This window comes from Phyllobates terribilis, unplaced genomic scaffold, assembly GCF_046119375.1.
Source record: "Phyllobates terribilis strain yellow unplaced genomic scaffold, ASM4611937v1 Scaffold_9__5_contigs__length_417890890, whole genome shotgun sequence".
Lineage (NCBI taxonomy): Eukaryota > Metazoa > Chordata > Amphibia > Anura > Dendrobatidae > Phyllobates > Phyllobates terribilis.
In genome coordinates, this window is record NW_027362769.1 from 303,872,972 (window position 1) to 303,897,230 (window position 24,259).

A 24,259-nucleotide genomic window follows, 5' to 3' on the forward strand; every position below is an offset into this window, starting at 1 on the left:
CTACATAAAGTGACAGGGGTCAAAATTGTAAAATTTAGCCTGGTCATGAAGGTGAAAACAGACTTGGTAGGTAAAAAGGTTGTCCGGCCTCAGGCTACAAGTCCGCATTCACTCTATGTGACTGCAGACTTGTGAATCCCCACATCATGTGCACTGCACACTGTGAGGATTCCCCGATGCTGGGAGCAGGTGCGCATGTGACCACAAGTATGCAATATGCAAACACCCTGCCACATTCTGACTAGACTGTTTCTTGCCTAGCAAAATACACTTGCTTTGAGCAAGGTTGCGCCCATCAAGTTGAAATGTGGCTAGAAGTATGCATGTAGCATACATGCAGTTACATGGGTGCATGCTCTTGGCAGCAATACCGTAGAAATCTCACAGTGCACAATGCATGCGATATGAGGATTCAATAGTGTGCAGTCACATATAGTAACTGCAGACTTGTAGTTTAAGTCCGGACAACCCCTTTAACATTTAAAACATTTATATGAATTTAAGCTTCACTGCAACTTATACAGACTTAAACAACATTAAAGTACTTGGTAAAAGAAACAAAGTCATTGTTCAATAGTTTGGATTTTTTTATTATGGATAAAGTAGCTAAAACGCTACTGTCAAGCTGTATTACTGCAGCAATCTCTGCAGGCCCAAAAAATATTAAAAAACATAATTTTTGAATTAGTCCATCAAAAAGACATCACACTGTTGTTCAATAAAAGTGAACAAGGAAACAAATAGTTCTGTTTTCAGACAGTAAAATCATCTGAGACACTTTTAACAAGGTTATCAAATACTATATATACATTAAATTATCAATGTGCACTTTAAGAATATCGCTTTTCCTAATATGGATATATATATATATATATATAAAATATTTAATTTCCCACAGCAAATAATGACCATGTTTGAATATCTGCTGTTTGATGATTGCTACATGGATAAGTTCAATTACTTAGGATTTAAAAATTCAGCAGGCTGTGGGATAAAATGGCTATGTTATTCCTTCAGTACCTTTAATAATGGCAATATAACAATAGTTCTAAACCATAGAAAAAGTATCATTTTGTATAAAATCTGTAGTTAACAAGTGTCAATGAAGTTGAGCATCAAGGTCATACTTCTCACAAAATTTGTCTGTGAATGGAATACAGGTTAAATACTCGCACCATTCACACTTGATATGATAAAAGTAAAATAAAACCACGAGTCCTGAGAAAAGTCCAAAAAATATCAAAAGAAAAATAATAATTTGACACCTTTTTCGGTACATGTCAAATTTACCAAAACTGATGTAAGGAAGAAATGCAAAAGACAAAAAGAAGCCACTAATAAAGCCGGAAATATGAGCAAAATTGTCAATCCATGGGAGAAGGCCAAATGTGAAGAGGAAGATGACAACAGCAAAGAGTTTGAAGAATGCTCTCCATGGTCTTTCTAGAATTTGCCAGCTCTGGAACAGCTCAACAAAAAGGCATGCCAAGATTCCAAACTGAGATCCGGCCGGTCCAACCTGAAAAAGAAGACACATTCTAAATACCTAACATTAAATACATTGGTTCTCTTTATACAGTAGTTCAGAAAAAAATCTGAATATCTATGTTATAACAGAAAATTTGTAAACTAAATGTGATATAATGTTCTCCAAATGCTTTGTTTTTTTACTTTTTTTTTTTTTTTTTTTAAATATCAGGAATATTTGCAATGTTGTTCTGCTGTGGATTGGTATATGGGATGGGGTCAGGTATATACACTCAATTTTGAAATTGCAACACCAAGAAGGAAAAGTTGTGGAATTATGGAAAATCACAGGATTGACAGACATGATCATTATACGCAAATAATTAAAAAAATAGAAGCAACATTTTTTAAACATCTCGATTTATTCATTATAAAGTATGAGCACCACGTGTAGAAATACATGCACTTGCATGTGTTGGCATGACACCAGTGAGGTTATTAATGGCTGTCTGATGAATGTTCTGCCTCCCTGAATGCACTTGAGCACGCAAATCATTAAGTTCCACTGCTGGCAGCTCCATTTGCACTTGCCAACCAGTGATGTCCTAGATGTGCTCAATGGGAGACAAGTCTGGAGACATTGCAGGCCATGGTAGAATGTTTAGGCCACACACACTGCTCACAGTAGGGCGAGCAACATGTCTCTAGGCGTTGCGTTGTCATGTTGAAAAAATGGCTCCTGGGACACTTTGAAGAAATGGCTGTACCACTGGTTCAACAACCAAATCAATGTGACACCGAGCTGTTAATGTACCTGGAATAAACCTGGAGTGCTGCAGTTTTCTTTTTGCTTAGACTTCTGATATAACTGCATACCAGGATACTTTTCTGCTTGCACCTATATATTATAGATACATAATTGAGGAGTGTGCTGTTTCTTCTTCATACTAATGGCTTCTTCATGGTGTTGCCCATTAAAAAGATCCACAGTACTGTATAGTACTACATATACATATATATATATATATATACACACATATATATATATACACATATATATATACACATATATATATATATATATATTTATTAATGTGCAAAGTCTGTACTGCTATCAATAACTCTTCTTCTGATATGCCTGGAGCAACGACATTGTTTCAGCGTGATGCACTAAGCCAGATAATCAAAACAGCCGCGGATGCCGTAACGTAGTAGGTGTTTCGCTGGGCTCCAGTACAGTGCCCGTAGACCTGACTGCTGGAACAGGACCCAGTGAATTTTTTTGCTCATCTTTAGTGGTTAGTTCTCCAAAACATTTGGAACAACCTCCCTGCCGAATTCCTACAAAAGCTGTGTGCATATGCAAGTGAATATAGAAGATTTGATGCTGTTTTGAAGGCAACAGGTGGTCACACCAAACATTGATGTGATTTAGATTTCTCTTTTGTTCATTCACTTTGCATTTTAATAATAAAATTAAAATATTAAAACTCCTATTTTTGAAAGCATTTTTTCCACATCTGCTTAAAACTTTTGCATGGGACTGAATAAAAACATATGTGTGTGATAATCGGTTTCACTTTTTTAATCTGGTATACATATGAAAATATATTTATAATGGTCCAATATTTTTATTTTGTCTTGACATGTTGTATTGCTTCATATATAGTTTTCAAGACAAGCCAGTCATACAGAAGTTGAGATACTTCACTTATTGATACAACAGTATAACTGCTTCTGATCTCCAAAATGTACAATGAAAGGAAAGTTAACATCTCAGAAGAGTTGTGAATATCTATAGACACCTTCATTCATGGCTTCCCAGTTTTATCTGCTCTTCCTAAAACCCATCCCTGTTAAACAGAAGGAATTGTTAAGGCCCCAGTTCATCATTTTGTACGCCAGTTTTGACGAACAGTGTCCTGGAATAGGATGCATACAATTGTGGCGTAAAATATGATAATTTTGATGTGAGCACTTGACAACACCCCTTCCCACCCAAGCAACAAACACTTTTTAAAACATTGGCGGTACTGGCCAAGACTGGCATAAAACATCAAAAGTCGTAAGATTTTTGCACAAGATGTTTAAAGCAGTTTTACTTTAGAAAACTGCTAAAAACTGCTAGATGAATCAGGTCGTATGTCTATTTCTGAACTGTATGTCTTTGTCTAGGCTATGTTCACATTACCATTAAATCTAGAGATGCCTACTTCTTTACTGTATATTACTCTGTCTTTGTAAATGGGGTCTCAAACTGCAAAAAAAGTTGCAAACTATGCTCACCTCAGCTCTATATGGCAGGAAAATAGCACTAGTAAGATTACCAGTAATGCCACTTAAAATGTAAATGATGGAGATTCTATGCCAGCCGGCTAGCTTTTCTAAATCTCGAAGTATTGTCATCTGGAGGCACATGGACACCAAACAGTGCAAGATTCTGCAAATACAAATATATATGGAGTTAAAGATAATTAATAATTCTGCTTTATCTAAAGACAAAAGATCAACTGTTATAACAATAATTTTTACTTCCATTTTACATGACTGTGTGCTGCTTCACACTAGTTGTATCTCTTCTGCAAAAGGGTCTAATTATGGTATGGTCATACTAAAGAGGACCTGTCACTTGTTAAAAAAATTGAGCTAAATAGCTTGCAAAATACCTGAGCTCTCCTGATTCAGCTGCTTTTTTTCTATTTTGCACATTGCAGAGATATTTACATTTGTTTTTTCTGGAGCACACTATGTGAAATCTCTGTTTGTAGTACATCTGGGCGATTCTTCACAGTCTTCTCTGAGGGTGTGTGGTTTCACACCTTCCTCCCAGATGCTGCCAATCAAAGCTCTGCAGATGATCCAGCAGTCTATCAGTTTCAGACACTGCTGAGCTGTGATTGGCAGCATCTGGGAGGGTAGAAGAACATGTCCCCAGAGAAAATGGTGAAGAAACCTGTACCCAGAGATTTCACATACTGTGCTCTAGAAGAAACAAATGTGAATATCTCTGCAATGGAATGACGTAGCTTAAAACAAAAAATAGGAGCAGAATAAGGGGAGCTCAGGGATTTTTACAAGGTCCTCTTTAACAACGTACAATACATAATATTTCTTCAGACTATGATTGAAAAAGACAACATATAATATTACATACCCAGCATGTAAGAACAGAGAAAGCCATAGCCTATAAAACTGATCTGGAACTTCTGGGTTCAGAAATGGCAACAGACCACAAACATCATCCATGCAGTGAACCTAAAAATAATATGGACATTTCATCAAACTACCCAATAAATCAGATTAATCTGGAAATGAAGGAAAATATCACCTTAGTAAATAGTGCAATCAGAGATATTTCTATATGGAATGAAAGATATGGTTGCCATTTTTAGATTCTTCAAAATGGAGCAGGCGGGTTTATGAATTTTGTGCAAAATCAAAAAATGCTTTTTATTTCTGTCTTTTTATTATTTTAGAGCAAAACATCACATCATCTGTTAAAATGTTGTACACGACCCTAACATTTGCACAAACATTTCTGCCATACTAAAAAATCACTCCAACCACAAATAATGATTCGGTTATAAACATTTAGATTACAAGAACCATGCCTGCCTTGGCGAACAGAGAAAACAAACAGGTGAACAAGTAGAACATAGACTTCAAATTAGGCATAACTTAGAAGAATTTGGTGCAAAGCAAAATACAGGCTTACAACAGAAAAAAATAGACAAAAAATATGTGCAAATGCAATAATTAATCTGGAATCTTAATCTATTACTCAGAGAATAGAGGGAAAAGTTTGTGGAATATTTATTGCAGAAAGTCAAGAGTACTTCAGCATTAGTGTGTGCCCAAAAAGCACTTGTGGTAATAGTGTGCAAAGGATTACAACTTCACATTCTCATTTATGCTGCTACTAAAACCCTAATAAAGGTATGCTTAACTCCTTATCAACATTTGACGTTAAAGAACATGAAAATTGAGGATTCCCACAATATAATGTACAGGTAATGGTGATCATGCGCACACAGATCACTGGCTTTGTAGTCAGTCTAGTGAACTGTCAGTTAAGCAGAAGAAAGTGGCACTAAGTGGGGAATAGATCCGGGGTGACGGGGCAGAGACTCAGGAAGAGCTCTGATCATGCTCACAGCACTTCAGCCTCATTAGCATTTGAAATAAAACAGCAATTTTTCAGTGAGGGATCAACGGATTGCTTAAGTGAAGGAACAGATCCCCTTATGTTTTGTAGGAAACACATGCCCACATAAGCAGTTTGGGGAGGATTGCACTGACAAATTTCCTTTAAAAACAAAATAAATTAATAACACTGATTATTTTGCTAAGATGCATGAACACAGAAGGGGGCTCACAGAACATATTTGTACTGTACAGCCCCTTTATCGTTATATCTGACTGATGTTCACACACTATACATGCTCATAGATTGTTAGACAATAATGTGTCAATATAAATAAAAGTTAAATGATTAATGAAGCAGTATTGTACATTAGGGTAAGCTACATGAGACTATACCTATACATTTAATAGGTCAGCTAAAACCTACTTAAATATAAATCTTACCTGTGAACACAAAGTTGCTTCTTCATGGAAATATCCTTTCATGAAGTCGCAGTATTCCCTTGAAGTTATTTTACAGCTGGAGAAACAGGAAACAAATTATTGATGTTGAGTTACAGAGTGTCTTATAGGTTTCAATAACAGTCAATTTTATAACAAAATCATGACTAGGATAAAATGATAACATGTCTGGCAAATGACATTATATATACATATATATACACACACACACACACACACACACACACATACATACATACATACATACATACATACATACATACATACATACAGTGCTGGCCAAAAGTATTGGCACCCCTCAATTCTGTCAGATACTACTCAGTTTCTTCCTGAAAATGATTGCAATCACAAATTCTTTGGTATTATTCTCTTCATTTAATTTGTCTTCAATGAAAAAAACACAAAAAGAATTGTCCTAAAGCCAAATTGGATATAATTCCACACCAAACCTAAAAAAGGGGGTGGACAAAAGTATTGGCACCCTTTGAAAAATCATGTGATGCTTCTCTAATTCGTGTAATTAACAGCACCTGTAACTTACCTGTGGCACCTAACAGGTGTTGGCAATAACTAAATCACACTTGCAGCCAGTTAACATGGATTAAAGTTGACTCAACCTCTGTCCTGTGTCCTTGTGTGTACCACATTGAGCATGGAGAAAAGAAAGAAGACAAAAGAACTGTCTGAGGACTTGAGAAACCAAATTGTGAGGAAGCATGAGCAATCTCAAGGCTACAAGTCCATCTCCAAAGACCTGAATGTTCCTGTGTCTTCCGTGCGCAGTGTCATCAAGAAGTTTAAAGCCCATGGCACTGTGGCTAACCTCCCTAGATGTGGACGGAAAAGAAAAATTGACGAGAGATTTCAACGCAAGATTGTGCGGATGGTGGATAAAGAACCTCGACTAACATCCAAACAAGTTCAAGCTGCCCTGCAGTCCGAGGGTACAACAGTGTCAACCCGTACTATCCGTCGGCGTCTGAATGAAAAGGGACTGTATGGTAGGATACCCAGGAAGACCCCACTTCTTACCCCGAGACATAAAAAAGCCAGGCTGGAGTTTGCCAAAACTTACCTGAGAAAGCCTAAAACGTTTTGGAAGAATGTTCTCTGGTCAGATGAGACAAAAGTAGAGCTTTTTGGGAAAAAGCATCAACAGAGTGTACAGGGAAAAAAAAGAGGCATTCAAAGAAAAGAACACGGTCCCTACAGTCAAACATGGCGAAGGTTCCCTGATGTTTTGGGGTTGCTTTGCTGCCTCTGGCACTGGACTGCTTGACCGTGTGCATGGCATTATGAAGTCTGAAGGCTAAAAACTAATTTTGCAGCATAATGTAGGGCCCAGTGTGAGAAAGCTGGGTCTCCCTCAGAGGTCATGGGTCTTCCAGCAGGACAATGACCCAAAACACACTTCCAAAAGCACTATAAAATGGTTTTAGAGAAAGCACTGGAGACTTCTAAGGTGGCCAGCAATGAGTCCAGACCTAAATCCCATAGAACACCTGTAGAGAGATCGCAAAATGGCAGTTTGGAGAAGGCACCCTTCAAATATCAGGGACCTGGAGCAGTTTGCCAAAGAAGAATGGTCTACAATTCCAGCAGAGCATTGTAAGAAACTCATTGATGGTTACCGGAAGCGGTTGTTCGCAGTTATTTTGGCTAAAGGTTGTGCAACCAAGTATTAGGCTGAGGGTGCCAATACTTTTGTCCGGCCCTTTTTTGGTGTTTTGTGTGAAATGATCAATGATTTGATTTTTGCTTCATTCTCTTTTGTGTTTTTTCCTTGCAAGCAAATTAAATGAAGATAATAATACCAAAGAATTTGTGATTGCAATCATTTTCAGGAAGAAACTGAGTATTATCTGACAGAATTGCAGGGGTGCCAATACTTTTGGCCAGCACTGTATATATGTACACATGAAGCAGCTTCCAAGGGAAATCAGTGAAAGTGATGGACTTTATTCACACAGACACATGTGGCGTTTCAGCTTCTCATTTGAAGCCTCTCTCAAGCATGATGTGTGAATAAAGTCCACTTTTTTACTGATTTCCATTGGAGTGCTGCTTCCTATCTATTCTTGTGCTACATTTGGAGGCTTCTTGGCTGGCTGCTTGAAAAAGTATTGCACCCACAACATTAGAACTGTGCTGTGATTTTTTCTTGTTTATACAGATATCTCTCTCTCTCTATATATATATGTATGTGTGTACATATATGTCTCTATATTGTAATGCAGTGGCTTGCTGCATTGCCAAAATGTCTGAGGGGTTGTCTTCTGGCTGACCACGTACCTCCCCTTCAGGTGACTGATCACATGACTGACATCATAACAGGTCCTGTGCGCACTGAGGATATATATATCCTGGTGGTTTTGAAACACAGGGAGGCAAGAGACCTGATCCCTGTGTCTGGGACACCATTAGCCCTGGAAGGCACGTGGCCTGGAGACCAAGTCTGGTGAGCCTTAAACCACAGCTTTGGCAGAACAGAGCTGATAGAAGCAGCTAAGACCCGGCAAAGGTAAAAACGTTGCTTTATATGGACATTGATGTGGTTACCTTGCTGAGGTCTGTATCTGAAGCCAAGCGGGCACAGCTGCCACTGAAAAGGCTCTAGGATATTACATGTGTAACATTCCTGCGTGCCACTGAGATGGACGATGTTATAAGCAGTTTATGATGTGTAATAAACTGCTGGACTTCATATTACCGGAAAACGTTGCATGTGTGCTTTAATTGACCCAGTGAAGTGAGTGCCCCTCAACATGATCAATAGCGCTACCCCACAATTGGTGGAGAATGCGGGCAACTGCAGCCTGGTTGCAAGGGGTAACGGCACAGGACGACGAATGTGGATGCAAGCATCTGGCTGTGGCTCGGCGGGGCCACGAAGATTAAAGCATCTGGCTGTAACTCGGTGGGGTTACGAAAATTGTCGTTGCACTCAAACCTGGTTTGCTGTGGCTTCTTAGTGGGGCCATGAAAATTTTTCCGGGGAGAGCGGTGTGAAGTGTCTAGTGTGAACAGCGTACCGCAATGGCTATGAATGGAGCAGTATCCCCAGATGGAATGGAGAAGTGGTTAGATGATCAGCTGCAAACGTCCTTCAGCAAAAAGAGTGTTCTGAAAAAATGCAGGAGCTGATAAAAATGGCTGTGAAGGGAGCAGAAAATAAGACTGAAGCTATTGAGAGATTAAAGTGCCTGTTAAAATCGCAGCAGGTATTTGGGAAACGACAACAGGACGTGGTGCAGGAACGGCAGGAGCTGATGGCACATTACAGAATGGAGGCAGCGGACCATTCCTTGAGTTCTCCTGTGGCGCTGGCACTATCCCAGAGGACCCAGGGAGGTAGTAAGATATGTTGTGAACTGGGTCCTAAGACTATCGCAGTTTTTTTTTTTTTTTTTTTTTAAAGTACCCCCTACAGGTGTGGTTGTCCAAAAGGGGCGGAGTCTAAAAATGGGTGGAGCATACAAAACCAGAATTGGTTACTGGTTGTGTGTTGGTACCGCCTAAAAATGACAATTCGACCGTTGATAACTGGGTAGCTCCAGTAGAAGGGGTTGACAACAAAGTGGGAGGTGACTTGTTGGTCCATAACACCATGGGGAGTGACACAGACCCCACAGCTGACGGTGGCACTAAGAAAGCTGAAAGAGAGTTCGGTCAGGAGGAGCTAAACGAGGTGAGAAAGTCCCCCTCTCATCGTCGCAGGCGCAAGGGCCACAAAAAAGTTGCTCCTGTAGCCTTTGCTGAAAGGGTAAATAAAGAAAATGCAATGCTGTGTGCCTTTATTCCGAGTGTGGATCCTCCTTTAGAAGCAGAGGCGATTAGGAGGGAAGAGGAGATGACGTTGCCAGTAGCAACCTCCGGTACAGTATCAGACAACAATGAAGATCAGGAGGAAGAGTTGGATGCAGTTCTGCAGATTCATTACAAGCAGGATGATCTACTGAGACAGAAGGATCAGGAACAGAAAGCCCAGAAAGGGGCGCTGAAAGAGGAGGTGGTCAATCATGACCAAAAGCTGGAGCCTGTCAGGCAGCAGTATCAGAGTGACATGCAGCAACTAAGGAGAACGTATCCCAGGACCAGCTGAGCCTGGACGGCAGAAAATAAACCAGGTTGTGAGGAACTTGCAGCGAGAACTGGAGGAAAGCAGCAAGGAAATCAACAAATGGAAGGAAATCTTCCAGAAAAATAAAGAGGACCTCCGCAAAACCAAAGAGGAGGTTTTTCAGTTGAAGCTTGAGAATGTGGAGTCTGAAGATGAGCTGTACGAGATGAAAAATCGTTTCTCCCTGGTGCAATCAGAGCTGAACCAAGTGAAGAAAGGCTCTATGGATGCGGAAGAAGCAGAGGTCACAAGAAAGGAAGTGAGATTTCAGGAGCAGGTGAAGCAGCTGATGCAGGAAAAGAAAAGGCTGGATGAGGGTTTCCACCAGTGGGATAGGGAGCTATCTGCCTTAAAAGGGGCGCTGAAGGTTGAAGTTTCTGGACGTGATCAAGATCTAGAACAACTGCGCAAACAATTCAATAGGGAACTGCAACAAACCAAGAGAGACTATGTGGATCTCCTCAAGGTTAAGAAAAAAACTAGAGGATGATAAGGCTGATGCAGAGTACATGTGCCAAGTGATTGAGACCACTCTACAGGACACCCGTGATGAAAATGATGATCTCCGCAGAAAGATCCTAGGACTGGAAGCTCAGGTGAAGGAGCTGAAGACGTTCTGTGATGATCTGCAGAGGGCAGAGACGAGCCTTAAGAATAGAATCGGCAGGATGGAAGCTGAGCGGAAATAGATGGAGGAGTCTATCGGAGAAGCCACAGACCAGGGTCAGGAGTTTGCCACAGGAGAAGGGAGGTATGAAGTAAATACCACTTTGAATAATGCGAGCTTGGATGATACGGTGGATGTAACAGCCGAGATCAAGGAGCTCAAGGAGACGCTACAGGCCCAATTGAAGCAAGAGAAGCTTGAGAGACTGGCTGTCGAGAGCCGAGTGGGCACATTTGAGACTGAGAGGTCTGAGAGAACTCAGCTGATAAAGGAGCAGTTGAAGCAGGAAGAGCTTCAGAGATGGGCTGCTGAGAGGCGAGTAGCTGAGCTAGAGGAAAAAGTTTTCGAGCTCAAGGGTAGCCTGGCAAAGTACCATTCAGTGAACGAGGCCACCTTGGAGAAGGAAAAGGGCAAACAAGTTGTGCTTAATCCTTTATATCATGAGAAGGTGGACCTGAGGAGAGCTGAGAGAGTGTTAAAAGATAAGTATGGAATGGAAGATGTCAAGAGGAGAATTCTTGAGTTCATAGCCGTGAGTCAGCTCAGTGGAAGCATACAGGGTGAAAAAGCTGAAAGTCAGTTGTCCCTGAAACCTGAGCCAGATGATTGTTTGGAGACCACTGGTGATACAGAAAGGTCTCGGTACAAGTGCCTCATAGATGTACGCGAAGATCTGAGAGAAGAATGCACCAGAGAGTCAGTGCATGAAGAGTTTAAAAGGCCGTGGGAGCCTGTAAGGTGTACTCAACCTCAAACAGTAAACAGCTGGTGGTCCTGTCCACAACCGAAGTCACAGTCCTAAGTGACAGGCACTGGCGATGTGTTCGCATGAAGCGGATTGTCTGGTTGAAGATGGAACAAGCCATTAGACAACTGGAGCTTATGAGAAAAGCTCAAAGTCTGCGGGAAGAAGTCATCCGGGTGCCTCACGCTCTGGTAAGAAAGCTAATTGGGAGAAATGGCCAAGCCATGCAAATGATGATAAAGAAGTCTGGTGTGATGAAAGTAAGCAGTCCACGTGATCATCAGGACTGGATACCGGATGAAGACGGCATGGTGTCATTCTCTGCTGTAGGAACGGAAGAAAATCTTGCATATATACGAATGCTGATGGAGTACCGAGTGACCTATCTGCGAGAGGTAGAACAGTTGAATCTCGCCAGACTGCGAACGGAAAGACAGCGTTGCCTGAGCAGCAGAAGATGGCAGCCGTCTATAAATTGTGAGACCCAACAGAGAAAGGGCCCTCCAAATAATAGAACGGCTACAGCAGAAGTTAGAGACCTTTCAAGATGTCCTGAGGATAGTGGGCGTGGGTTTAGAGGTAGTGAGTCCTCCAGTAACTCAGGTCTGAAAGGCCCGTGCAAACGACCCAATAGAGTACGGGACAGTACGGAGTCGGACCTGACCTTAGTTACAAGGGCGTCGCACTGCTGTATCGACCGCTGGGAGCGGGGGAAGTCTGACAAGGTTACGACTCGGAAATGTGACTTGACGAAGTTAGTCACAATGACGGTAGGTCCCTAAGGAATGGGCTAATGGTGATGACTAATGTTCCAGGGGCTGAGCAGTGCAAACGTCAAGTACATGGTCTCTGTGTGAACCGTGGGTTATAATTTGATTGTGTATATCATGTGTTCAATGCCATGTGCTTGAACAAGAGGGGGAGGATATGTAATGCAGCGGCTTGCTGCATTGCCAAAATGTCTGAGGTGGTGTGTTCTGGCTGACCACGTACCTCCCCTTCAGGTGACTGATCACATGACTGTGACATCATCACAGGTCCTGTGCGCACGGAGGATATACAGTACAGACCAAAAGTTTGGACACACCTCATTTAAAGATTTTTCTGTATTTTCATGACTATGAAAATTGTACATTCACACTGAAGGCATCAAAACTATGAATTAACACATGTGGAATTATATACTTAACAAAAAAGTGTGAAACAACTGAAAATATGTCTTACATTCTAGGTTCTTCAAAGTAGCCACCTTTTGCTTTGATGACTGCTTTGCACACTCTTGGCATTCTCTTGATGAGCTTCAAGAGGTAGTCACCGGAAATGGTTTTCACTCCACAGGTGTGCCCTGTCAGGTTTAATAAGTGGGATTTCTTACCTTATAAATGGGGTTGGGACCATCAGTTGTGTTGTGCAGAAGTCTGGTGGATACACAGCTGATAGTCCTACTGAATAGACTGTTAGAATTTGCATTATGGCAAGAAAAAAGCAGCTAAGTAAGGAAAAAAGAGTGTCCATCATTACTTTAAGAAATGAAGGTCAGTCAGAGTGAAAAATTGGGAAAACTTTGAAAGTGTCCCCAAGTGCAGTTGCAAAAACCATCAAGCACTACAAAGAAACTGGCTCACATGAGGACTGCCCCAGGAAAGGAAGACCAAGAGTCACCTCTGCTTCTGAGGATAAGTTTATCCGAGTCACCAGCCTCAGAAATCGCAGGTTAACAGCAGCTCAGATTAGAGACCAGGTCAATGCCACACAGAGTTCTAGCAGCAGACTCATCTCTTCAACAACTGTTAAGAGGAGACTTTGTGCAGCTGGCCTTAATGGTAAAATAGCTGCTAGGACACCACTGCTAAGGACAGGCAAAAAGCAGAAGAGACTTGTTTGGGCTAAAGAACACAAGGAATGGACATTAGACCAGTGGAAATCTGTGCTTTGGTCTGAGGAGTCCAAATTTGAGATCTTTGGTTCCAACCACCGTGTCTTTGTGCGACACAGAAAAGGTGAACGGATGGACTCTACATGCCTGGTTCCCACCGTGAAGCATTGAGGAGGAGGTGTGATGGTGTGGGGGTGCTTTGCTGGTGACACTGTTGGGGATTTATTCAAAATTGAAGGCATACTGAACCAGCATGGCCACCACAGCATCTTGCAGCGGCATGCTATTCCATCTGGTTTGCGTTTAGTTGGACCATCATTTATTTTTCAACAGGACAATGACCCCAAACACACCTCCAGGCTGTGTAAGGGCTATTTGACCAAGAAGGAGAGTGATGGGGTGCTACGCCAGATGACCTGGCCTCCACAGTCACCAGACCTGAACCCAATCGAGATGGTTTGGGGTGAACTGGACCGTAGAGTGACGGCAAAAGGGCCAACAAGTGCTAAGCATCTCTGGGAACTCCTTCAAGATTGTAGGAAGACCATTTCCGGTGACTACCTCTTGAAGCTCATCAAGAGAATGCCAAGAGTGTGCAAAGCAGTCATCAAAGCAAAAGGTGGCTACTTTGAAGAACCTAGAATATAAGACATATTTTCAGTTGTTTCACACTTTTTTGTTAAGTATAGAATTCCACATGTGTGAATTCATAGTTTTGATGCCTTCAGTGTGAATGTACAATTTTCATAGTCATGAAAATACAGAGAAATCTTTAAATGAGAAGGTGTGTCCAAACTTTTGGTCTGTACTGTATATCCTGGTGGTTTTGAAACACAGGGAGGCAAGAGACCTGATCCCTGTGTCTGGGACACCATTAGCCCTGGAAGGCACGTGGCCTGGAGACCAAGTCTGGTGAGCCTTAAACCACAGCTTTGGCAGAACAGAGCTGATAGAAGCAGCTAAGACCCGGCAAAGGTAAAAACGGTGCTTTATATGGACATTGATGTTGTTACCTTGCTGAAGTCTGTATCTGAAGCCAAGCAGGCACAGCCGCCACTGAAAAGGCTCTAGGATATTACATGTGTAACAATCCTGCGAGCCACTGAGATGGACGATGCTATAAGCAGTTTATGATGTATAATAAACTGCTGGACTTCATATTACTAGAAAACGTTGCATGTGAGCTTTAATTGACCTGGTGAAGTGAGTGCCCCTCAACATGATCATTAGCGCTACCTCACAATATCTACTATATAATTGTCTTATCCTGTCTGTCTGTCTGTCCTGGAAATCCCGCGTCGCTCATTGGTCCGGCAGCGGCCAATCAGCGCCGCGGGATTTCTGAAAAAAGATGGCGGCCGTTAGCGGCTCATCTGTGGGATGGAGGTCAGCGGCGATGCAGCCAGGAGATGAGCGCCGCGAGGCGCTCATCTCCCGGCCGGTAACAGCAGAAAGACCTCGACCGCCGGACCCATCTGCGGGACGCAGATGCAGACGGGAGATGACCGGCGCGAGGCGCTCATCTCCCGGCCGGTAGCAGTGGAAGGACCGCCGGCGTCGCTGACCTCCATGCGGAAGGGAGGACCGGGGAGCAGCGCTGCGGGTCGGGATACTTCTGCTGCAAGCGCCCGCTCATGTCCCGGGTTCTCACAGCGGAAGTACCCGCACAAGCAGCGCCGCTCCCAGGTCCTCACCAAGACGATTCGATGATTGGTCGCGGTCTTCGGACCGACCAATCACTGATCTTACCGCAAAAGTTAAACACTACTGTGCTGATAGGTCGCGGACGCTGCCCGCGACCAATCACCGATTTGGGCGCCGGGCAGCGTCCGCGACCAATCAGCACAGTAGTGTTTAACTTTTGCGGCAAGATCAGTGATTGGTCGCGGGCCAAGACCGCGACCAATCACCGATTTGTGCGGCACATTTAAATAGCGGCCGCGACCAATTGGATGTCAGCGCCGCTCCCCGGTCCTCCCTTCACACCCTAGCCGCATGGATGTCAGCGGAGCTGCCTGTGCGGATACTTCCGCTGCGAGAACCCGGGACATGAGCGGGAGCTCGCAGCAGAAGTATCCCGACCCGCAGCGCCGCTCCCCGGTCCTCCCTTGACACCCTAGCCGCTGATGTCCCCACAGTATCCGCATGGTGTTACAAAGGTCCGGACATGTGTGTTAAAAATCGCTGATTGGTCGCCGACGCTATTTAAATGTGGCGTCAAAATCGGTGATTGGTCGCGCCCAGCGTCGGCGACCAATCAGCGATATTGGCGCCAAATTTAAACCCCGCTCTGCTGATTAGTCGCGGTCGCCGTCCACGACCAATCAGCAGTATTGGCGCCAAATTTAAACCCCGCTCTGCTGATTGGTCGCGGTTGCCGGCCGCGACTAATCAGCATTGTTGGCGCCAAATTGCCGGCCTCGACTAATCAGCATTATTGCCGCCAAATTTAAACACCGCTCTGCTGAATGGTCGCGGCCGTGACCAATCACCATTATTGGTGCCAAATTTAAACACCGCTTTGCTGATTGGTCGCAACTGCCGGCCGCAACCAGTCAGCATTATTGGCGCAAAATTTAAACCCCGCTCTGCTAATTAGTCGCGACCGCCGGCCGTGACCAATCAGCGATATAGTCGCCAAATTTCAACACCGCTTTGCTGATTGGTCGCGGTTGCCGGCCGCGACCAATCAGCGATTTTGGCGCCAAATTTAAACACCGCTCTGCTGATTGCGCCCGGTCTGCCGCATACCTATTCTAGAATACCCGATGCGTTAGAATCGGGCCACCATCTAGTATATATATATACTGCTCAAAAAAATAAAGGGAACACTCCAATAACACATCCTAGATCTGAATGAATGAAATATTCTCATTGAATACTTTGTTCTCTACAAAGTTGAATGTGCTGACAACAAAATCACACAAAAATCATCAATGGAAATCACATTTCTTAACCAATGGAGGCCTGGATTTGGAGTCACCCCCAAAATTAAAGTGGAAAAACACACTACAGGCTAATCCAACTTTGATGTAATGTTTAGTGTTGAGCCACCCCCGTAGTGTTCGAGTTCGGTTCGGTTCGTCGAACACCCGTGTGTTCGCCGAACAGTTCGTCGAACTGTTCGTCGAACACCTTCGAACACCGTTAAAACCAATGGCAGGCAAACAAAAACACATAGAAACACATAGAAAACACCTTCAAAAGGTGTCCAAAAGCTGACAAACTGCTCAGAAGACACAACTAACACATGGAAAAGTGACAAGTACATATAGTCATGCGAAAAGAAAAGAGGTGGAGGAGTAAAAGGAGGGGGAGACACAGATATAGGCATGTCATGCCCTTCTAAAATCCAAAAAGTGAGAAGCCGAGACGGCCAGTCCGCTCCTGCCCGTGCCACCTCCGTGTCGCCGGGTTTGTGCCAGAGCCGCGGTGAACCCTGACGGCCAGCCCCCCTCTCCCAATACTGGTGCCTGTCCGCTGGTGGGTCGAGAGAGCCCCCCTGTGGTGGAGGCAGCTCTAAGCTTTTTAATTTAAATTGTCCCTCTAATTTGAATGAATACACTTTAAATCCATTTACAAGGATCTATTGGAGGGCAAGTCTCATGCCAGCAGCCGCGTAATTCCAGCTCCAGTAGCGTCCACTAAAGCTGCTGCAGTTAAAAAGCTTTTATAAGGATCGAGCTCGGCTGTCCACCGCAAGGCATCCTAGTGCCAGTCCCAGCCCCTATGCCTTGGGGTGCCTCCTGATGCTCTTCACTAAGTATCCCGTGGTCCCGAAGCATTTCCTTTAAAAAAATTAAGTGTCCAAACTACAGGTGGTGTAGCTTGCTTAACAGCCGGGATAATCCGCTGACTAGCAGACACTGCTACTAGGCACAAAGTATTTCCTGGGCTAGATGCAGTTAAAAATTTGTAAGTAGATACTCTCGTTGGATGCTGAGAAAGCATTCCATAGAGTCTCCTGGCACGCCATATATGATTCTCTTAAAAAGCTTGGGGTAGGGGTCTAGGGGACCCTTTTATAGCCAAAATCACGGCCCTGTATCACAATACGTCACCTAGGCTGAAGATAAATGGAACTGTAGCACCGAGGGCTCGGTTGCTACAGACGTATTGCACCTCACCCAGAGGTGTGATATCTCACTCTCAGATAAGGATGGAGTGTGGATCAGGACCCGACACCTGCATGCATTACACCACATTGCCGTGGGGCAGGGCGACCAATATGCCCCTGAGATGGGCACGACAGTCCCTGTCCCTGGCTGGAGTGGGGGGAGGGAACACTGAGGAAGGGGAACCCTGCAGTGCAGGAGCAGGGAGGAAGCAGTTCCTGGGTGCATTGAGAAGGGAGTATAAAAGGTGGGCACCATCTTAGTTCAGTGCAGAGAAGTCTGAGCAGAAGTGGCAGGGAGCAGGGGCTCTGCATGAGCTCTGCTCCGGAGGCGGGCCTAGTAACAGAGGCCCAGGCCTGCAAGAGGGAGAAGGAAGGAAGAGGAGCGAAGAAGGCTCCAGGAACGAGGAATGAAGGGATCCCAGGTGTGCGGACGGGCGAGTGGCCACCGCACGCCCGAATCCACCTGCGTGGAGGGGTCAGGCCAAAGGGGGAGACCGGTCCCCGAACTAGTGGAGGCAGGAAACGACCCTCAGCTAGAAACCGGAGGCTCTGACATTTTATGTGGCGCAGCCCCTTGCTCCACCCGCTAGGAAGGCACCACATAGGGTCAGGGAAACTGGCGCCAAGTTTACCAAGAGGAGGCCAGAGGCAGCCGGACAGAAGTGTTGGTAAGAAAGGCCAGACAAAGGACACACAAAGGGGGTCCTGTGAAGCGCTCCAAAGTTATCTGGGAGTTGTCTGAGCCCCTCACCTGGTGAGCACAGTACGACGTGGGCAGCCGTTACCTGCAGACGTGGTCTGGATAATAAGAACTGTGAGTAAAGGCCCTGAACTGCATCACTGACTCCGTGTCGTTACTGCTGCTGCCCTGCACCATCACCCCCATCCTCCGCATACACTGCCCTGAGGCTATACTCCTCCCGTGGGGAGTTATGCTACGCTCTGCTGCACCCACAACACCAGCCTTAGCGGTCTGCCCTGTAGCGGCGGTTCACTCTGACCGCAATCCACGGGTGGCGTAGTCGGACATTTAAACATCAAAACCACATAAATAGTTCCGCCACTGGTTTGACCGCCCTGAGCCACGGAACCGGATCGCCGCCACGAAGACTACAACCACCAGCATCCACCAAAAGGGTCCGGCTCCGGGTGTCCCAAGGCCCAGGGGGTGCGTCAGAACATTTTCATCACCTTTCACAATCACCAATGGGACAAGGCAGGGATGTCCTCTGTCCCCTCTCTTATACATCCTAGTGACGGAGCACCTGCTCTCATCAATTCGCCATAACCCCAATATTAGGTGGATTGAGGTGGGAGGCACCGAGTACAAGTGCTCTCTATTTGCTGATGATGTCCTAGTATATATCACTCAATCACATATATCCATCCCTGCTGTTATGGCTGAAATAGATCACTTTGTTACATGGTAAAATTTTAAAATCAATGCAGCGAAGTCTGAGGCCCTCGATGTCTCCCTCCCTAAATCCATATAGGATTCCATCCAGTCCAACTTTCCCTTTGCCTGGCCCTCACAGGGTATCAAATACTTAGGAATTCCTATTCATAGAGACCTCTCCCATCTATGTTATCTTAATTTTGGGCCCTTTATTGAACAATTCCATACAGACCACGGTTGGCAAGTTAGAACTGTAAGATTCACTACGTGAACCACTGGTGTTTTGTGGAAAAGCACATGTACACCGCGTTCCAAATTATTATGCAAAAAGTGTTTAGGAGTGATAAGGGAAGAATTTGTTTGTTTGTCAGTTAAACTCATTGATGGTGATGTGTGTCAGGGCTCTTTATATCACTGTAAGCAATTGCAGACACCTGTGCTAATTAGTTTGGCAGGTGTGTCCAATGAAAGGCAAGACTACTTAAGAAGGCTCTCTCACATTATTAAGCAGCCTACATTTTCTGCCAAAATGGGAAAGAAAAAGGATGTGTCGGCTGCTGAGAAGCAACAAATTGTGGAGTGTTTAGGTCAAGGCATGACTACAATCAACATTGTGCGATGATCAGGATGAAGTGTCTTGGCAATCAAGAAGTATGTAGCTGATTCACAGTACACACGTGTGCGTGCTGATAAGGGCAAATTGAGGACTCTTTCCTACAGGCAATTACGTCAGGTTGAAAGAGCAGCGGCAAAAAAGCCTTGTCATAGCAGCAGACAAGTTTTTGAAGCTGCTTGTGCCTCCAACGTCCCCCGAACAACAAGATGCAGGGTCCTTCAGAGGTTTGCAGCTGTGCATACGCCATCCTGTCGACCTCCTCTATCCACTTCACACAAGCAGAAACGGCTCCAGTGGGCCAAACATTACATGAAGACTGATTTCAAAACTGTTTTGTTCACGGATGAGTGCCGTGCAGCGCTCGATGGTCCAGATGAATGGAGTGGAGGATGGCTGGTTGATGGACACCCCACGCAAACACGGCTACAGCGCCAACAAGGAGGAGGTGGAGTAATGTTTTGGGCTGGAATCATGGGGAGAGAGATTGTCGGCCCCTTTAGGATCCCTGAAGGCGCTAAAGATGAACTCCATAATGTATGTGGATTTTCTCAAACAGCACTTCCTGCCATGGTTCAAGAAGAAGAACCGTGTATTTCACAGCAAGATCATTTTTCTGCATGATAATGCACCATCTCATGCTGCACATAAAACATCTGCATCTCTGGCTGATATGGGCATAAAAGGGGACAAACTTATGGTGTGACCCCCATGCTCCCCTGACCTCTACCCCATTCAGAACCTTTGGAGCATCATTAAAAGGAGTGTCTATGATGGCGGGAGGCAGTTCACATCTAAGCAACAGCTCTGGGAGGGTATTCTGTCCTCATGCAAAACAATTGAAGCAGAAACCATCCAAAACCTGACAAATTCAATGGACGAGAGAGTTCAGAAGCTCCTTTCGAACAAGGGGTCCTATGTGAAAATGTAACATCACCTAGAATAAAGTTTTGAGTTGAAAACTGTTTGATTTCAGTTTCTAACAACCTGCTAATGCTTATAATTTCAAAAATGACCATTTTTTTGGTCTCTATTAAAATGAAAAGGTTGATCGAAAAGTTTGGGGGATCTAAGAGTGTGGCAACCCAGTAGTCATGATTACTTCGAATTCTGACAATATGAGGGTCATGCTGCAGGTAGTGCAGCAAGAAGGCACTTATGTGTCTTGCGCATCTCGGAGCCCCAAAATTATTTTCCGGGCTAGATGCAGCTAAAAATTATTTTTAATTTTAAATCTGGTGAAGCTTATTATAGATGGCCTAATAGGATCAGTGCTGCACACTGCTACAAAGCCCAAATTATTTTCCAGTCAAGATACAGATAAACATGATTAGTAATTTGAAAGCTTAAAACGGTTGGTAGGGTGATTTTAACCAATCATCAAGCTTTTACTCTCCCCAGGATGACACAGGGGTAGAAAAGTCGTTTCGGATCCATGATTTGTTCATCTTTATGAACGTGAGTCTGTCTACATTATCAGTGGAGAGCCGCGTGCGCTTATCTGTCAGCACACCACCAGCAGCGCTGAACACACGTTCAGACAGAACGCTGGCTGCGGGGCATGACAAGATCTCCAAGGCGTAAGTGGCTAGCTCCGGCCATTTATCCAGATTGGAAGCCCAAAAAGAGCAAGGGTCCAGTGACACAGTCGTGGCTTCAATGTTTACTTGGAGATACTCCTGTACCATCGTCTCTAGGCGTTGACTATGTGTCAGACTTCTTGTCTCCTGTGGCCTTGCAAAGGATGGGCTGAAAAAGTGGTGAAATGATTCCGCAAAATTGATGTTACCAGCAGATACTGTGGTTCTGTTACGGTTTGAGTGCTGAACACTTGACGGTCCCACGGTTGGCAAGTTGGAACTGTGAGATTCACTACGTGCACCACTGGTATTTTGTGGAAAAGCACATGTAAGATTCTGCAACAGTCTCTGCTGATACTCCTGCATGCGTGCATCCCTTTCTATGGCAGGAATAATTTCTGCAAATTTACTTTTGTACCGGGGATCTAACAGTGTGGCAACCCAGTAGTCAGGATAATTTCTAATTCTCACAATTCGAGGGTCATGTTGCAGGTAGTGCAGCAAGAAGGCACTCATGTGTGTTGCGCATCCAGGAGCACCAAGTCCCTGTTGTGTTGGTGGCGAGGTAACAATCATGCTTCCTTCCTCTGTCCTCTCCCCCCAACCTCGCACAACAGAAATGTGATCAAGGTCTCCCTCATCTGATGAGTCTTCCATCAGTTCGTCCTCCACTTCTTCCTGGGCTCCTGCACCTTCCTCACTAGTTTGGCTGCTACCATGCGCCCTGGTTAAACCATCTCCCCCACCCTCACATGCCTGCCGCCTTGGTGCTGCCGACCGTCTGGACCTTGCAGATGTTAGCCCTTCCGCATACAACTCCTCCTCCTCTACTTCCTCCACCTCCTCTTGTGCCACCACCTGACTCCGAATTCTGTTTAACATGTGCTCCAGCATGTAAATCACCGGAATAGTCATGCTGATAATGGCATCGTCAGCACTAAACATCTTCGTCGCCATTTCAAAACTGTGCAGAAGGGTGCATAGGTCCCTGATCTGAGACCACTCCTCCAGCGTGATTTGCCCCACCTCTGAATCTCGTTGGCCCAGGCTATACGTCAGAACGTATTGCACCAGGGCTTGTCGGTGCTGCCACAGTCGCTGCAACATGTGCAGAGTTGAATTCCACCGGGTAGGCACATCGCATTTTAGCCGGTGAAGTGGCAGGCCCAACGACTTCTGTAGAGATGTAAGTCGCTGAGCTGCGGGATGCGAACGGCGGAAGTGAGCACACAGCGACCGTGCCCTCTGCAGAAGGCCATCTAGTCTGGGATAGTGGGCTAAAAATTGCTGGACAACCAGGTTCAACACGTGAGCCATACAAGGCACGTGTGTGACATTGCCCCGGCGAAGGGCCGCACCCAGGTTTGCAGCATTGTCGCACACGGCCTTCCCTGGTTTCAGGTCCAGTGGAGACAACCATTCATGAAATTGGTTCTCCAGAGCTGACCACAACTCCTCAGCTGTGTGACTCACATTTCCCAGACATTTCAATGTAAAAACCGCCTGATGACGTTGAGCCCTACTGCCAGCATAGTAAGGAGGTGTGCAGGATCCCTTCTGCGCAGTTAGAAAGCTTGTGGCATGACCAGACAGGCTTTGGGTGCAGGTGGAAGACCGAGAGGAGGTTGAGGAGGCAGAAGCAGTGGAGGAAAAATGACATAAAGAGGATTGACGCACAACTCGTGGGGACGGCAAGACTTGGACAGCAGCCCCTTGTCCTGCTGTCACCATAGTTACCCAGTGCCCAGTCAGCGACATGTAACGCCCCTGTCCATGCCTACTCGTCCAAGTGTCTGTGGTGAAATGCACCCTGTCACACACAGAGTTTCTCAAAGAAGCGGTGATGTTGTGTGCGACATGCTGTTGGAGCGCAGGCACACCTTTCTTTGAGAAGTAGTGCCGACTGGGCATCTGGTACTGGGGCACTGCGACGGACATAAGGTCTCGAAAATCCTCTGTGTCCACCAGGCGGAAAGGCAGCATTTCTGTAGCCAAGAGCTTGCAGATGGTGAAATTCAACCTCTTAGCTTTCTCATGGCTAGGAGGAAATGGTCTTTTACTTGTCCACATCTGAGGGACCGAGGGCTGGCTATTGTGCTTAGACGGGGTTGATAAGGGTGTCCCCGGCAAACTGCCGGTCTGTGAGGAAGATGCAGGCGGACATGTTAGGTTGCCTTGATCCAAAGGTGGTGCTATCGATGTCGGACAGCGCTCAAGACCAGCTGGTGTTACCACCTCCAAAGAAAATGATGACCTGCCAATCACGCTGGCTGTTGCGGGTAAAGAGGTGGCAGGTCTGCGCCCCAAAACAGGTGTGACTGCTGTCCCCCCAGTCACAGAGGATGAAGAGGCCGCGGATGCACAAGATATGGCAGACGGTGGTTGGCCCGGCCGGCTAGACCGCATTGTAGCACACTGAGCTTCCCACTGCAACTTATGCTTCATGTCCATGTGCCGGTTCATGCATGAAGTACTCAAACTATGTATTTTTTGGCCTCTACTTAGCTTTTGCTGACAAATGTTACAGATAACACGAGTTGGGTCATCTTTATCGATCTGAAAAAATGCCCAGGCTATGCAAGGCTTAGCACCCATGCGACCTGAAGAGCCACCACGACTTGTGGTGAGAGGCAGAGTTGTGTTTGAGGATGCAGTTGTTGACGTGCTTCCAGTACTACGTCTCTGTCCAGGAAGGCGCAACCTGACCTCGTCGTCACTAGCATCTTCCTCCACCTCCTCTGCTGACCTCATCTCTTGGCTGACTGTGGGTTGAAAGTAAGTGGGATCTCCGACCTCATCATCATCACCCTGTGCGTTATCACACCCGTCGTCCTCAGAGCCAACCTGTTCCTGCCCTGACAAAAAACTAAAGTTGTCGCTCCAATCAGGTATTTGAGTCTTATCATCGTCTTCCTCATTGTCTCCACCAACAGGAGTTACAGTTTGGGAATGAGGGTCTACATTATGGTCAGAACCTTCTGCGTCTGGTCCTGGATCCGACTCAAAGATTCTGGGCATCAGTGCAGATCATTTCCTCGTCTGGATTCACAGAAGCGCTGGAGTCGACCTCTGA

General features: G+C 45.1%; 1 protein-coding gene across 2 annotated transcripts in view; it reads right to left on the reverse strand.

The window, feature by feature from the left end:
- Positions 1 to 619: 619 nt before the first annotated feature.
- The window catches only part of RHBDF1 (rhomboid 5 homolog 1), a 249,279-nt gene continuing 225,639 nt past the window's right edge, over positions 620 to 24,259 (reverse strand). For both annotated transcript variants that reach the window (XM_073647918.1, XM_073647919.1), the window contains 4 exons: positions 6,055 to 6,130; positions 4,622 to 4,722; positions 3,754 to 3,907; positions 620 to 1,519 (listed from right to left, as the gene is read on the reverse strand). In XM_073647918.1, the coding sequence (XP_073504019.1) occupies positions 1,100 to 1,519; positions 3,754 to 3,907; positions 4,622 to 4,722; positions 6,055 to 6,130 (751 nt within the window). In that variant the 3' untranslated portion in view covers positions 620 to 1,099. The remainder of the gene's footprint in view (positions 1,520 to 3,753; positions 3,908 to 4,621; positions 4,723 to 6,054; positions 6,131 to 24,259) is intronic.